We start from the raw sequence: 17427 nt of genomic DNA on the forward strand, positions 1-17427 counted from the left end.
GCTTTAAATGCTTTAAAACTACAACTTCAAGGCTGAGTAGTGAAGAACCAAAGCCATATGGAAGGACTGCAGTGCATACTGTGGACACAGACAGAAAGGAAAATAGATGGAGCAAAGGGCATCTTACAGAAAACCAGCCTTCATTAGTTCCACTGTTCATGGAACAAACTAGTCTTCTGGCCAAGGACACTTCCACACACCACCTCCAAGCCACGCTCCTTGGTCTGGGGCAGCGACCTTCAGCACGGTTCAGACCATGGCTGTTCTCCTCATTTTAGATGAGCAAAAGGGGAAACTATGATTTGCCTGACTCGCAGACACCAGTGCAGGCCACAGCTCAGGAATAAAGGCTGTAAGGTGCGCAGGATTAATTCAGAATAAAATAATAAAAAAAAAACAACAACACAAAAGGAAGCAATGAGAGGAAGGGCTTTGACTCATGAAGATTTGTGACCAGCCAGCGTAGGAGGTTACCTCCCCCAGATGTCTACCCTGCCTGTCTGGTAGATGCAACCAGCCCAACAACAGAGGCAGCAAAGGAGAACATCTCCTTTGCAGATGTTGCTGTTCAGAGCCTGGCTCAGCCCTTTAATCCACCCTCAACTTCAGTTTATATTAATAAAGCCAGGCACAAACTGTTGCTGGGGCCTGGAATGCAGGTGCTGCTACGGAGATCCACTGCGGACAGGCAGGTCAGACAGCTGGAGGCAGCAGCTCCCCAAAATCTCCCCAGTACCAGCCAGGCTGCAAGATTCAGCTGATCAGATTTCGAGAAGCTTTATCTTCTTTATTATGAAAATAGCTTTTCACAGCTATTTTGAAATTTAAACAAAAAATGCCCTTATCATTATCCCAATACCTTCACCCTAATAATGGATATTTTTGGCAGGAAAAAAACCCACACACAACAGTGAAGTCGCTATAATCACATCTCCCCTGCAGCTGTAGTTCTGCGCAGTTGTTTGGAAACTGCACAGGATACACAGCGGTGTTAAAGGAGCATATTCATTACATATAGGAAGCACACAAAATAAAAAGTAAAGGTTAGTATTTCAAGTTCAGCATGTGTGTGATTTTTTTACTATTTAATCAAAACCAACCTGAATACTCTCCCCTTAAATTCAAAACAAGAGGGAGCCTCTGATCCAAGAATAAAATCCTTGGCAGATAAACTTCAACACTATTAATTCAAAACATCACTTTTTTTCTTTTTTAAACTGAATGCTGTTGGGGTTTGGTTGGCCAGTTCAGTATTTAAAAAAATGTGAGGTTGTTAGGTTTTGGGGTGGTCTTTTTTTAGTAATCTTGGTCTCTAATATCTTTGTTCAACCTTACAAGTAATCCATCTCAAGGCAGAAAATATATCAAAGTTTAAAGTGAAATTTTAATGGCAATCTATAATTTTTAAGCAGATAAACACAAGGGTACACATGTTCACATTAGACAATCTTTTTATAACTATGGATATCTTTTAACTCTGTCACAAAGCAATGTGGGGTTTTCTATTAGTTTTCTATTATGTAAAACAGATGGTTTTTAATATCTTTTAAAAGATGCTGTGTCATCCAGACTGGCCAGCAATTTTGATCAGATGAGTTGCACATTTCTGTATTCAACCCCAACTACATTAAGTAAATAATTGAGCTACCTGATGTTCCCCAAGCACTGTCTCTCCACTGATCTCCCAGAAATATCCCTTTTGGTCCATCTTTGCTGGAATCATCAGATTCCCAAAACTTTTTACCCGGCAACAGCTGCTGCAATTAAAAAAAAAACAAACAAAAAACAAAAACAAAGCATGATTAAAATAAGTATAAAATGCAAACATAAACCATAAGCGTCTCCTTTCTAAACATGAATCAATCATTAAACACAAACGGATACATGCTTTATAATCAAAACATTTATATACTCCTAGGGTGAAAGCCATACAGCAACTGAGATAATGATTCAACCTCCACAATCCTCTTACATTCTTAAACGTTTTATGAACCCCACACATATAAGCACATACATACAATTCACATTCTCCAGCCTCTTAGCACAAGAGCTACTTGGCAAGAAAAATATTAGTAGAAAAAACTGTTCTGATCAGAACATTATCATGTGTTCCACCCGAGCTGTGAGAATACCTCTAAAACTACCCAGAGTTTCCAGTGCAAATCCTTGCCTTCAAATACTGAAGGGACAGAACAGCTCAAGAGGTGCCAAGAGCTCTCATTTCTCACTTCTTTAATGACTGCTGAGGACTCTCCATACTATGAAGGTTATTTGTAAACCCTAATAAGAGTGAACAGTTCTGGGCCACTGCACCAGCCGCGCATGTATTGTTCTACCAGATAAAAAAAAGAAAAAGGTTATGCACTTACTGAGAACGAGACAGAAAGTCATCCTTGGCTTGAATGAATCCAAGGAAGATTGCTCTGAAGTTCAGAAGATGGCAGAAAGAACAATGTGCCCTATTCAGCAGATGTATTTTGAAAATACCAGCTTCACCAGGAAACACCTGCTGCGTGGCATCTACATATGGCAAGGGGAATTCCAAGCCCTGCTTAAGTGCCTTAGATGTCAAGCATACAATCTTCAAATTAAATCTTCCGACTGAATGAGATGTATGCAATTCAGGCAAGAAACAACAGTACATTCATAGCAAATTAACAAAATAAATGAGCCTTGCCTGCTGAAATTGTTATAAAACTAAAGGAACTAAAGCTTAACAAGTACTTGCATCTGTTTGAAATTACTATAGAACAAACAAGAATCATCAGATTAGTCAATGCCTCCTGTATATTAGAAGTGCTGATAACGCTATACTCCATCAGCAGACGTGCAAATTTAAGGCTACAGCATAACAGAGTAAATAGGCTGCCAGATGAAGATGAAGCAAGCATAAATTATTTTAAGAGCTCCCAGCTTGCAGTGTACTCTGGTTTAAGACAAACAATCAGAAAAATTGTGCTAGCCATTTACTCTTCAATTTAAGGAAGATCTGTTTACTAGAAATGTATTGTGAAGCAGGTCTGTACGTATGACATTAAACCTGAGGTTCAGATTTGGCTAACTGGACAGGTTACACAGAAGACAGGTGTTATAATGAAAACCACACCAATTTTACCCCACATCTGAAAAAGCAGAATTCCTTCCAAATTCAAATAAACCCAAACAAACCAAAAAACCCCTCCAAAAACAACACAAACCCAAAACAAAACAAACAAAAGGAACACAACCCACCACAGATAAGAGAGCAATTACATTCAGCTATTTAACCAAGTTGCTGCTGAACAAAAGTAATCTTGCTTTTGCACCAAGATCAGTAGAGAATAAGATCAATCCATGACTTAAACACGCAGTGGCCTACAAGGGAAGATAAATAGATGCAATCCTTTTGGAAAAAAAGCTTGTAGAGACACAAGATGGAGGGCAGACACGGACGGCGTCTCAGCAGATCTCAGAGTAGACACACTGCTGCTTCAGGGGCCCTCAGTCAAACCTCTAGCTGTACATGAGTGTGCAAGTTTTGCTTGCAGCAGCAGAAACATTCTCCCAGCCCCTCAGCCCACTGCTGCTGCTGACTGTAAGCCCTGAGTAAGAGCTGGCACAGGGCATTTTCCAGCAGAACTGAAACATTTATGCATACACCTGCGTATTGTCTATACAAGCACACAGGAATGTAAAGCAAAGCAACCACCTACAGAAGTTGAATCAACATCCCAAACTAACACATAACAGGTCAAATTTTAGGCTGACATGTGCCAGTAACACTCCTCTTGTGCCAGGCACAACAGGAGCTCCAGCACAGAGGTTGCCACTTTTGAACCAGCTGAGATCTACCTACCAGGTGGAAGACACCATACACAAGCATGTATGCTGCTTGCTGACACAGCGCTGAACAAAACTTGCTTACGGATGAATGCTGCTCAATTAAACTGCAGCTTTTCTTTTACCAAAAGTATAACTTACTTTCACACCTTAACATCCTGTTCCAACCGACCATAGCCTTCCTCCTACTAATTCAAGATCAAAAATCTTCGGAGTAGTTTTCAAACTAAGGGTGAGATGAGCTCAATCACCTTTTATGCCCACGCACAATGCGGTGTACTCCAAAGTCCTTCAAAGCTATGTGCACTTCAACCCTACCTGGGCGCATGGACTCCGGTACCTGGGCTGTCCCTAGGGCAAGTGAAAGAGCTGTACAAAGTGTCATGGACATGCAGGACTTGTACCCACCCACCCTGCTCCACAGTATTCACTACAGATGCAGAGTCTAGAATCACAGAGTGGTTTGGGTCGGAAGGGACCTTTCAAAGATCATCTAACCCACTCCCCACCCCCTGTGATAAAACATGGGCATCATCTTTTCAGCATCTTTCAGGTTACTCAAAGCCCGGCCCAACCTAACCTTGAATACTTCCAGTTAAGGGGCATCCACAAAAATGATCAGAGGACTGGAACGCCTCTCCTATGAGAAAGGCTGAGAGAGCTAGCGTTGTTCAGCCTGGAGAAGAGAAGGCTCTGGGGAGATCTTATTGCAGCCTTCCAGTACTTAAAGGGGGGGTTATAAGAGAAAGATGGGGACAAACCTTTTAGTAGAGCCTGTAGCAATAGGACAATGCGCCATGATTTTAAATTAAAAGAGGGAAAGTTCAGACTAACTAGAAGGAAGAATTTTTTTATGATAAGGATGGTGGAACGGTGGCACAGGTTGCCCAGAAAGGTGGCAGATGCCCCATCCCTGGAAACATTCAAGGCCAGGTTGGACGGGGCTGCGAGCAACCTGATCTAGTTGAAGATGTCCCTGCTTATGGCAGGGGGGTTGGGCTAGATGGCCTGTAAAGGTTCCTTCCAACCCAAACCATACTATGATTCTACGATGCACAACTTCTCTGGGCAACCTGTTCCAGTGTCTCACCACCCTCACCTCAAAGAATTACCTCCTTGTGCCCAAGAAGCCTGTCCTTCCTCTCCCTGCAGTCAAATATTCGTTCAGAGCACTGGCTTTGAGTATCACAACTTTTCAGTACAGAAATACCAAACTTTTGTTTTCCCCAGTTCTTCAATATTTGGTGCACCATCCATACCTAAAAACGCTGTACCTTGCGCACGGTTTGTCCAAACAAGACCATTTAATTGCCTATTTTCTCTACAAGGTACCCCATTCTAGTTTCAATCTTTTTCCGCAGCAAGTCATTTCCACACAAACCTCTCAGAGAGGTTAAAATTCAAAATAAGAAAGCATTTTAATCCAGGTGCTAAGCTTCCTCTGGGTTTTTATTGTCTTCTTCCTACTGAGAGGACAAGACTCAACTTGCTCTTTTAACTCTCAAACCACTGAGCAGGAAATACAGCGTTTTCTGCAGCTGCTCCTTCTCTGCAGCCAACAGAAGAAACATTATAAGGTATCAGCATGTCACTTGCTTTTTAGAAATGTGTCGGTGAATTTAGGATTTATCGGTGCACTGCAAACAGAGCATAGGACTGCTCATGATTCTCTCAACTGAGTGATAAAAAAACCAGGGCAACTTGCACCACACTCCCCTTTTATGTAATCAAAAAATAACTCAACACAACTGCAAGGAGCAACAACTCCCATCAGCAAAACTGATTTCAAAACACACACACTAACCTGTTCCTCCATCTGCACCATGGGGTGACATGAAGGAGGCGAAAGCCAAGGAGCACTCTCTAGTATTTAAAAACAAAAACACACATCAGATGTGTTACAATTTTTTTTAAGCTTCTGCCACTCCCATATTTCTTAAAATGCAGTTTTTCCACTCCTGCTGCTGCCAACCTAGCAAAAATAACTACTCTCCTTCTCATTCCATTTCAGTGAATTTTGAAGAAGCAAGCAATACAGACTGATTAAACAAAATTTTAGCTACAACTAAACGATTCGCATTTCCTTGGACAAAACCTTGCAGTGTCAAAGGACATAATCTTTTCTGCAGTCACACCGCAAACAAAGGATGAGAGAGGGCACAGGCTTGCAGAAAGGAGACAGGAAAGAATGAGCAGAACAGAGTATTTTCTTTTCAAGGAAAGAGCAACTTCTAGTTTATGAGAAAATTAAACTCTTTTCATAAGCTCCTCAGTTTCCAAAACATTAATAAGTTTTCCTGGTATACACAAGAAAGCAATAGTGAATCTAAAGTAGAAATAAACTTTGTAAGCTTAAGGTAAAAGGCAAAATGGAACTTAAGCAAAATATCAAGTATAATGCAAACCTAAGAGGAAACCAGCACAGAAAAAGGGCAATGGGGAAGAGCCCAGCAACTGCCTGATAAGTAGTCACAGCAATTGGTAATCTCAGCATTTTCAAAGTAATGCTAAAATCTGAAGTAAACATGTAAAGGTTCAGTAGTTGCTTCTCCTGAAGAAGTCTGCAGCAGGTAACTAAGTTCAACCTCCCTTCTTGGTTTTAATACCTTCAAGTACTCGCTTTCTCATGCAATATAAACAGTGGCAACAAAATGAGATTTTTCATTTCTACCATTTTAAAATTTACAACACATTTCCAAACCAGCAGCTCCAGCAGAACTTGCTGGAGTTAAGGGCAGGCTTTGACAAGACTTTGTCTCCAGCAGCAACACCAGGCAAGACATTTCCCCCTGCACATCCGAAGAGGCAGAGCCCATGGCCCCCTCCAAGTGCCTCTTTAGAAAGAAAGGGCAACCTTTTGCTGGTCCATATTGCAAATTGGTCAGAGCCCTCAAAAAGAGCAGTCTGCAACTTGGCTGTAGAGACGGCTCGAGAAGGTATGGGGAGAAGTTTGCAACACACCCACAAGCACCCTCAGCCACTGTAAAAACAGGGATACCTTAAACCAGTATTGCCAACACAGGTGTGCTGCGTCTCATGAAACACTTTCAAATCTCAACTCTAAGAGAACTACAGACTAAAGATCTGGAAAGGGACATCCACAGACATGAGGCAGCAGGTTCAGACACACTTTATATACAGCTGCACAAACCAAGCACACTCTTAACTGAAAGATAAGGAAAATGAACACTTCATATGAATATGCGTTTATGAACCACAGCAACAAGCTGTGTTATTAAGTGGAACATACAGAGCAAGCTTTAATTTGTATTCTGGTTGCTCATTTAAATAACTATTCCAATTTTCCTGACCATACAAACTGGGTCAGTTCCACAAAAGGTAGCAAGACCATTTCCTCTGGCTGGAGGGCAACTTGAGACTAATTTAGCTCTTTACTGTTTCACCTACCCTCTACCCCCTTTCTTAAGGGTGAAAACACATCTACTTACCAACAAGATCCTGAAGAACTGCACCCAAGCACCATCTTACAGTTTTTCAGTGAATCACAGACAAGGATTAGAAAAAATTCTAGCACTCACTGTCTAGTACATACACACACCCTTTACTGCACAACTACAACTCTGTCCCCTGTAGAGTTTAATCTTTTCCCCCGAGAAGCACAAAGTTTCTGACTGGAAGCTCCATACCATAAGCAGAAAGAAACAGAATGTGTTTGTTTTACAAACAGATTCTGGATGTATTTACAGATATTGGGGAGGGAAAAATCCAAAAGACAGTATTAACAGATGGTAATGGGGGTCCATTTTCTGTCAAGTACTGCTCCAACCAAAACTAGAGGTTTACCAAGAAGTAATCACTTGTACTGAATTATGCAACAGGCTGCCGAGACAGTACATTTTTCCTCAGGGAAAGTTGTCAGTTGCAACGGAAAATAAAAAAATAATTAAAAAAAAAAAAACCACCACGAAAATTACTCTAAATGAGTATCATCCAGTTCTTCAGGTTGGAACTTGAAAAACAAAAACAAAACGTGCAGCAGTTTAGAACTAGACTAGTTTATTTGTTGCCCCGTTTTTATTAAAATTGACCCTATATAGTATGAAAATAATCCTTCTAAGCCCAGGGCTTAGAGTTAGGCCAATATTCAATTTAGCAGAGCAGGGAGGAGGGGAGAGGACGGCTTACACATCAACAAAAACAATTCTACAACCAACAAGTACAGAGCCTGTGCATATAGATCCCACTGAGATGAGATTATGAATTAGACAAATTAAGTAAACTGATCCCCTCCAGTCAAGGCAAATATTAAGATAAAAAGCCATCTGTGCAGTTGGAGAACTCAGTTTATCTGCAGCAACAGGTAGGAGAAGGCAAAGCATTTATTTACAAGTCACATTTGGGCAGCACTGCAGGTTTACAAACATTAAGATGTTATCTACCCTAAAAAAATGTTGCCATCTAAAAAACAAACAAGATAAGGAGGCTGAGCACACAACAAGCAATCCCAGTTGGTGTGCCAGCAGCTAGCATTTGCTGTCATATCCCAAAGAACTGGCAGCTTTCTGCCAGCTCAGGGAGTTAAACTGGATTGCAGGAGGGCCTGATAGCACAAAAAAGAAGGGAGGGGGGCATTATATGATTGGGAATGTAGAGGGGAAGGTTAGAAAAAAAACCCCAGAAAATAAAAAAAATCCATCTTGCCAGGATGGCAAGCTGTTAAGCAGTCTAACTGCATTTCACTGACCCCACAGCACTAAGCTGCCCCTCCGCAGCTGCCTGACCAGTGCCTGGTGCGCTGCTGCACAGCTCTTGCCCTGGGTGCTGCTGCTCTTGCACCCCTTGAGCCATCCCAATGTGCCAGCGTAGCTGCTGCAGCACCATCACATTTTGCAAACACTGCTTCAATCTTCCCATTTCTAATGCTGCTAGCACTAGTTAAGTTGAGGGGGGGAAAACAACAGCTGAACAGAAACGTTACTCAAAACTGTCAATATTCCCCAGCCCAGCTGCCAATGAATCATAAATTTATGAGAGCCCATTAAAGCTATCATTAGCAGGGAAAGCAGAGTCACATGGCTGGGGGGGGGGGGGGGGGGGGGGGGGGGAGTTCAGGGTTTTTTTGCTTGGGTTTTGGGTGTCTTGGGGGGGGGGGGGGAGGTGTTTGGTGGGGTTTTTAACTACATACAAGAATGTCTAGGCCCAGTGTCACAACCACTCTGCTAAGAAAAAAAGCACTGGTCACTGGAGAGGCAGGGGCTTATCTGGGACCTAACCAACTGCACCAAGTAGACATCAACATGTATATGGTGAACCACTTATCACTTCAGCCTTTGATGTTTTAAGAGCTCTGCTGTAACAAACCACGGGGATTGTAGCAATTTCACTGTTTGGCCAGTGTCAGACCTACACTAGACCCTAGCACCAAAACCTGCAGGGGACAGCAGCAGGGAGCAATAATTAAATGCTCATCAGTTGAAGTGTAAATGAAAGCACAGGGTAAGATTCACTGTTACCCTGATACTCATACTTCAAAATTTTTGGTCCAATTGCTTCCATTTTTAAAGTTAAGCACCTACCAGTTGCTTAATGTCTTTCTCTTCCCACCCTCCTCCCACCCTCCTGGATTAAGTTACAGCTAGCTGCTCAACCAGCTGCTCTTTTATTCTAGGTGCATGCTTCTCTCTCACCGTAATCTACTACTACCAAATCAAGAATGTTGCCACAGTTCAAAATGCGTGTAAGGCACTGACAACAAATACCACCTCAGTCTCTCTGTGCTGTCCACTTTCCCAAAAAGACACGGCATGAATATTCAGTATTGCAAAGCTACAGACAGAAGGGATTTAAACGAAGAAAAGCAGGTATCCAGCTTCACTGTCTTGAAGGCCAGAAAGAACGAGAACTTGCATAGCTCACATTAAAACCTCAGGTAGGTAACAGTGCTGCGTGATCAAAGACCTGGGGAGACAGCACAAGCAGCATGGGCACATGTTCTGGTTTATGTGCAGCAACAAAACCAGCTGGCCCCTATGTGCAACTTCTGAAGTGCCATTCTCTTCCTTCACCCATTGCTATAGACCATCGGGGTTTATTACTTTCCGGTTCAACACCTGCTAAGAAGGAGAGTTTGATGCAAAACTAGTAAACATGTAATTCATTCTGCTTACATGGCTTGTAGTAAGGCTTCAAGATTACTTCCTTCGTTACAGCTAACAACCCGGACAGAGGGCTAAAAAAAAGGGGGAGAACAGACACCCCTTTTAGAAGGCTACATTATCGACTATGTTCACTACCTTTCTCTTCCATTTTAGAGTGGAACAGAAGGGCTTCTGTGGCTCTTTTTAATTTCACACTTGAGAAAGTACTGCACTTCCACTCACACAGAAATTTAGGGGTGGTGGAAGTGGGGAAGCACAGGATTTTGAAGATGGAAACAGCCACAAAGCAGATGACAGCTGTGGGTTTGGTTTTTTTTTAAACTATTCTTAACTTTCCCAGATTAGGATATTGTGTTCATCATCAATTATCTATCCTGCTGTCAAAAGGCAGGTAAGAGATTGAATTGTTTGACAGAGCCTTTGAAAAAAAAATGTTTTCAGAGGCACAAACTCCTTAATTGACCAAGATTATGACAATGCTGCTTACTAAGCAGCAAGAAAACAAGATAAAAAATACGCTAAATGTGTAAACACACTTTTCCTCATCTTTCTCCTCCAGATTTTTCACTATCAACTCAAAGTAGGAGTTTATTGGCATTCCCTGCAGATAAGGCTCAGAAGATACAAGATAAAGAAATACAAATAAAATTTGCTTTTTTCCTCGTTTATTTCACGCTTAAATTTTTTCTTAAGTACACTGACTTTCTCCATGAGTTTCCTTCACATTCCAGGAGCAGGAGGAGAAGAGAAAATCATCAGTGCCTTACTAAGGCATCTAAACAACAGATAGGGCATGCTGCACAAAATCAAAGTCTGTAGCTGAAGAACAGTCTTGAAAGCCAATATGCATACCCTGCAGGGATCTCTGTTTACATAGTTCCTTAAATCGGCCAGCTGGATCTATGGTAAAATACCTTGGGGAAATACAGAGAAAATTCAATGGATAAAGAAAGGAAACTGTGGGGACTGAGGGAGAAAAACCTCAAGAGAAACAAGAAATAAGTGTCCGCAGCTTAAAGAGAAGGGTGGAATGTCACCTTTCCTGGAAAAACATGCACGTTCCAGTACGTGGGAAAGCCCAGTGACAAAAGCATGCCATCTGCAAAACTTTCTGCATCACAGTTACACAGGGTGGAGTGTGAGTCATCATTGGAAAGCAAACCTCACATTCTCCAAAAAAAGCAAACCCAAATTCACTTGTCTCAAGAAGTGGCTAAATAAACTAAGAGATGGTAAAAATCCGCATACTTAAGAATGCCTTCAGGCATTTAAGTTAACATGATCTAATGCCACGTTAAGTACAAAACAAGTGCAGTACTTACTCTTAATGGACTTTCAAAGAGCCTGTGTATTCTCTGTCTGAAAATGGATGTCTTGCCCAAGTGAGGTGTTAAAAAATATTCACAGAACATTCACACCCCCGTCATTCCACTGGCATGTTTCATATGGAAGCACATGAGCTGTTCTTCACCAGCTTTAGATGGGTTTTTAATGTCATGTTTTCTCCTTTGTAAATAATTTTCACTACTCTTAGTCAATAGTCTCAACATAGGTTAATATAGAGAAACAGAGATTTTCCTATCAATTGCTGTCAAATTAAAACACAACTCAGTATCTTCCAGAGAAGGAAGGAAGGAAGGAAGGAAGGAAGGAGGAAGACAGAATCTAATCTACAAGCACCATGAATTCCCTGAGGTCTTTCAGTCTTTCACCTGAGAGAGGGCACCTTCTCAGGAATCCCACCACACAACAGTCCTGGTTTGCTGTTTTCTCCAAAATAATTTTGGGGTTCTAGGGATTATTTTAATTTTTTTTACCCTGGTTCAAACTAGGTAACAGAGATAGGATGGACTAAATGTGAAGAAAATAAGGTAGCCTGAACTTGGAGACAGGAAGGTAAAAAGGAGGGCTCTCCAAAACAACAGACCTGTATCAAGCTGACCTGCTGTACATTAATATCCTCCTACAAGACACGATTTTCTCACCTCTGTTCTTCTGCAAGCCTCTGAAGGGACTGACTATAAAGGAAAAGGGAACAAGGCAAGGAAAAGAAGCATTTACATCCAACTCTCAGGAACAACACAGCCAACTACAGTAACGTGCTATTCTTTCAAGTCACCCTAAAAAAACAGGTAAGTTATCTCTTTTCAAAGAAAACCGATGACCATCTCCCCCAAATCTGCCACCTCCTTGCTGCGCTGTGAGATTATAATAACTCTTACTGAGTTTCTATAAAGTTAGAACTGAAAGGCCCATTATCTGACAACTCCTGCTCAGTCCTTTGGACAGGTCAAAGCACTTATCACTTCTGCAGCCCTTGATTATGTTGCCCAGATACTTTAAACGTTAAACACGGGTCTGTGCTTTATGACAAGAGCCAAAAGGTGGCCAGGAGTGGAAACAGGGCAGCAGACAATGACAGACAACTAAACCCACAATATTATGTGGTCTGAGATCACTGGATCCCAAAATAAACATGCTACAAGTACTGTAACACTTGTCACAAGACATATTTCTAACTGTTCTTTTACAACCACCATTTTACTGTTAGATGATACAACAGGTGGAGGGCTTAGCTGTTCCTCCTACTAACATGTATTCCAGCCTGACAGGTTTTTATTTTGTTAAAACACACACACACACACACACACAAGCATCACAGCCATAATGGAGAACTCTCAAGTTCAGAATCATTCCAGAAGCCTCAAAACACTGTTATTCATTTTCCTCCTCCCCCCAAAATACACAGATTCTTTTCTATAGGCCTTTCACTCACCTCTCCCATAGCCCGTCCTTCCAGAGCAAGCGCTTGAAAATCATGATTCAGTTCATCCATGGAACGCACCTATTTATAGATGGGTAAGAAAAGCACATGAGGAAATGTTTGTATTTGTGGGAGTTTTTAAGGATAATCACACTTCATAGCAATTTTTCTGATACAGACTGAGAGATACAGTCCATATTACAGCATATAACAAGGTTATTGAGCTCCAAGAGATGACTTACCTTTAAGACTCCCAGAAGCTACAGTGTTTACAGTGTTAGATTTATACCCACACAAAAAAAGGAAAAACTAGCAATTACTTTTAAGACACACAAAGTATAACGCAAATGCCTTTGCTAAGTTTATTGCAAGAACTAATATTTCACAGTAAGATGCATGATCTCAGGTGAGGGAGCCAATGCATAACCAAGCGAGTCAGCATCATTTCCTTTCAGGTGAAAATCAAGTAAAGACTTGTATAAAACAGGCAGTCTTATATTCAAGTTACATTGATACAAAAGAGAAAAACAATGGTAGAAACAAAAAGCAAATTAAATTAAATAACGCCATTTGAAATGGGAGGCAGGGGACGAAGAAAGGAGAGCAAGCAATGCCTTAAGAACAGTTGCCTATTTTAGTTACTGTACCCCCAGCATCTCAAACCGGAAATCCAGAAGCACAGACTGGGATGCAAAGCACCTTAAGAAAACCCCTAATGGAATATGACTTTTTCCTCATTCTCAGGAAGTTGGCAGCATGTGCCACAGCAGCCATGCAGCTCCATGGTTACGCTAAGGACCCCAAGACTGGCCAGCTAAGGCAAGGCAGGCAAGGGAAAGGCAGTAGTGAAGCAGTCCTTCCAGGTTCAGGCAGGACAGAGCTCGGGCACTGTGGGAGCAAAGGGACAGCCCTGGGAGGTGACACTGACACTGGCCTTGCTCACCTAGAGGAACTGCAGCTATACGTATACTTGGGCCGTTGTGTCATTTTTTGTTTTGGACCATGATTTGATGAAATTGATTGAATCAGAACAGAAAAAAAAGCAGCAACTTAAAACCGTTAGCTACACAAGTCAGGTATATTAAAAATGCAAGAAAACACTTCTGATTTTCATTCCCAAATCTCATCCAGACAAGTCCCTAAAGACACAGCCATTGAGCACACACACCAAAGAGAGAAAAACATCCAACTATGGACCTGAGGACAAAGCACAGAAGTTCAACCATGTGCTAGGCTTCAGACTAAATTATGGTCCTCCTCAGGTAACACACCTGTATCAAAGCAGCGCTTATTACAACAGCCACAAACATGTACAGTGGCACATAGGCAACACTACATGCCTCCTACTCAATGTTTACATAATCCCTGCTACTCAACAGATCTGATACACCTTTCTGCTTGAGCAGGGGTAATGTTTTACAGAACACTTATTTACAAGTAATCCATACACTCTATTCACTGCAGTCCTTCATAGGCTCCTTGCAGGATGCTGAAGACTAATACACAGTGTTTAGTCAAGTCATCACTGAAGACGTACCAGGTGACTTGGACACAGCCTCCTCTAGGCCCAGGGGAAGAGGTCAATAATGCCTAGTGTGTGATTTATAGGACAAAAACCCAACCGGTTTAAATGCTCACACATGACCCTTCCAGGGACCAGTGCTGTAAGCAGTTACACCGCATTCACTGACCTTAACCCTGACTTCTGATACTCATGACACTATTTCCAGCAGAATCAAGCCAAGACTTTGTTGTGATTACACTTTATTTCAATTTTAAGACAAGATTCAATAGACCTCACCTAGGAATATCAGATGTAGGGAAAGCACCATAGATAACCTGCAGAAGTCCCCTCCAGTCTGAATCCTTCTACTATTGTGTGACAATACTACTTTGCAAAAGATTATTAGATAATTTAACAGTATGTTACTACACATATATGTAATTTGCAAATCCTCAATGTCCAGTCACTCAGAATCACAGTTTAAAAATAAGGTATTCTCTTATTACTCTATCTCAGTTCAAAGTTATTTTCAGCTATGCCTCAGTCTTGCCACCTTCTGCGATGAGACTTAATCATATCAACCATGAACACACAGAGTAAAAACAGGACTCCACCTTCCAGAAACCACAGAACCAGGCAACACCAAGGACTTCACTGTCAACTCACTGATCTGCCAGCTAAGGTATATCAGTTGCCTCATGTGAGACAGACGTTAGCAAGACCAAAATCTTCCATGAAGCATTTCAAGCTGAACTTACAGAAAGTGCTGCAAGCCCCGGACTTGCTAAGCCACAAAAGCTCTAACAGCAGCAAATTACCGTTTCAATGAGACACCGGAGGAATAGACAAGCTATACAAAGAGATGCAGTAGGTGTTCTTTACCCTCACTGCTAAAGCAATACCCCAGCAAATCACAGATGCAGCCACAATGACACTGATCCAGGACTCACGGTGCTGTGGAAAGTGCCAGTGGAGAAACAGGGACTGCTTAGTGCATGTCCCCCACCTTCTCCAAAACAAATAAACTCCCAAAAGGTGGATGTTGTGCTGTGCAAACCTCAAAACAAAGCTGCTAGAAAAATATAACCACTACATTCCTAGCATAAATCAAAAGAATATTAAAAGAGATTTCTATTTTGATTTGGTCATATCCCAGCCCCATCAGCTCCCTGCTGCCAAGCGAGCTCCTCTCACAGCTTTATTATAATGTATATATAATACAGCTGCATTAAAATCCCTGGTCAAAGCCCTGTGCAGAACATGCAGGCAGTTTCCAAACAAGAATGAACTCCTCGGCCCCTTCCCTCACCCTTCTCTATGGTACTTGAGCAACTTACACCGTTACCCTTACCCTACCAAACATCTTTTAAAACGCTAAACCCATGTATTTTATTTGTTCACATTCAATGCAAAAACATTTTCACAAGTGTCTTGTTCAAGCATTTGTCTTGAGTAGAAAAATGTGTTATCATCATGCTAAACCAATTACAGCAGCGTGAATATGTGATTTACATCCATGTGTGAAGCCATGCTCCCATGCTGGCCTGAATTCTTGGTGGAGAACCTAGAGCTGGTGTAACTAGAAACAATATAATCTTCATCGCAGTCAAAGCATTCAACAGAACTTCACAATCCTTCACCAGAAACCACAACATTTTAGCAATTCCTGTTTCTCCAAGAGCTACAGTCCAGTAAGCATACACAGCTCTCCTCAATGTTGACCATTTGTCCGTTTCCAGCGTGGAGAAGCATGTTTGCCTTCCAATGATGCCATGATAGTTAATTACTACAGAGGTGATACAGAGACCAAGATAAGAGTGGTAAAAGGCAAAAAGCAGGATAAACATGAAAGCCAAGTGTACTCCAGCTGTTTCATACCTGGTTGGTTTGACTGCACACCTAACAGCACGCTATATTTTTACTCCTCTCTTAAGAGTCTGAAGGGTCTTAGATCACAAATTGCTATCCTAATTTCCCTGTTAAAAGATGTACAGCAGAAACTGACTGCCTCCATCTCCTTCCCAAACATATTTTACCTCAGTCACTATCAAAAGCACAACAAAAATAATATTGGCTTCTCTATCTGCTATCAGAGGTCAGGTAACAGAAGAGGTTATTCTTCATTACAGATGTTTTAAGTCACACCCCTAATCACCTCTCTTTCAATTCTAACAATTATGCACAAAACCATTTTCTAAGTCAGATCTTCCCACCTTACTTTCAGGCACTGTATGTTCAAACCATATATAATCACCAATGTTGAGGCCCTTCCTCTCAGTCACATAGTTCCCTTATCACCACTGATCATTGTATCTATTGTATAGCCTATGTATACAGGCTAGTTTATTATTCAGTTTTAAAAGACTGTACCCAAAAGGTCCTCTTCTCATTTCCCCACTTCTATAATACTAAATAGCAACATCTTTTCACCTCATTTTCTTACATGGTATGCACAGTATCCCAGGGCTCCTTCATTTCCCTTCAAAAGAAGAACAAATAGCTTCTGAAACAGCAGAACATAAAGCTAGTAGCATGACTTTCTACAGCTTGTTATTCCAAAAGGCAGGCAAATACTCTGAAATGGAACAACATAGATGGGCTTCCACCTCATCGGGATTTATTCCTGTTAACTACACTGACATGTAGAGCAGAGCCATGATGTTGTAAATACTAGAAACAAGCAGGTCCACAGAGAAAGAACCTCTTCATAGATGAGCACTAACGTGTCAATGATTTGATTACCACAAAATCTCACTCACCACTAAACCAGAGGTTTGAAAGAAATCCAAAAGACAATGCCAAAATAAAGTGGCTGCACAAGGGAGCAATGCCCTGACATCTGGATACAACAGGACAACCTGGTTCCTTGGAGGAAGAGGTGATCTTAAGAAACATCAAGAACCACAAGAGAGGCCAGCTGTAGTCTCAATTGCTTCATAAGTGATCCAACAAAACCAGACTCCTCCTCTCAGCCATCAGCAAACCTCAGTTGCACCTCCATTCCCAGCCTCTTCCAGGCATACTATGCCTCTGCAAAGCAAAATGCAAAGTGCACCTTCCTTGCCAGCTATCAGCAACAGACCTCCCTACCTTATCAAGGGCACTCGTTCTTTCTGATAATGCAGAAAACCAGCAAGCTTGCTTTTGAATCCTACTTAACAAAATTAAGGCTCTATATACATCAACAACACTGCTACTGAATGACAGTTACAAAGCAATTC

At 41.5% G+C, this 17427-nt stretch overlaps 1 protein-coding gene across 15 annotated transcripts in view; it reads right to left on the reverse strand.

Moving 5' to 3' along the window:
• Nucleotides 1-17427, reverse strand: part of PUM1 (pumilio RNA binding family member 1) — a 77573-nt gene that overhangs the window by 45068 nt on the left and 15078 nt on the right. For 6 of the 15 annotated variants that reach the window (XM_040588475.1, XM_040588466.1, XM_040588468.1 and 3 more), the window contains 3 exons: nt 12715-12783; nt 11924-11956; nt 1649-1757 (listed from right to left, as the gene is read on the reverse strand). In XM_040588475.1, coding sequence (XP_040444409.1) covers nt 1649-1757; nt 11924-11956; nt 12715-12783 — 211 coding nt within the window. The remainder of the gene's footprint in view (nt 1-1648; nt 1758-11923; nt 11957-12714; nt 12784-17427) is intronic. The other 9 variants (XM_040588469.1, XM_040588474.1, XM_040588472.1 and 6 more) reach the window with 3 other exon arrangements.

This window comes from Falco naumanni, chromosome 3, assembly GCF_017639655.2.
Source record: "Falco naumanni isolate bFalNau1 chromosome 3, bFalNau1.pat, whole genome shotgun sequence".
Lineage (NCBI taxonomy): Eukaryota > Metazoa > Chordata > Aves > Falconiformes > Falconidae > Falco > Falco naumanni.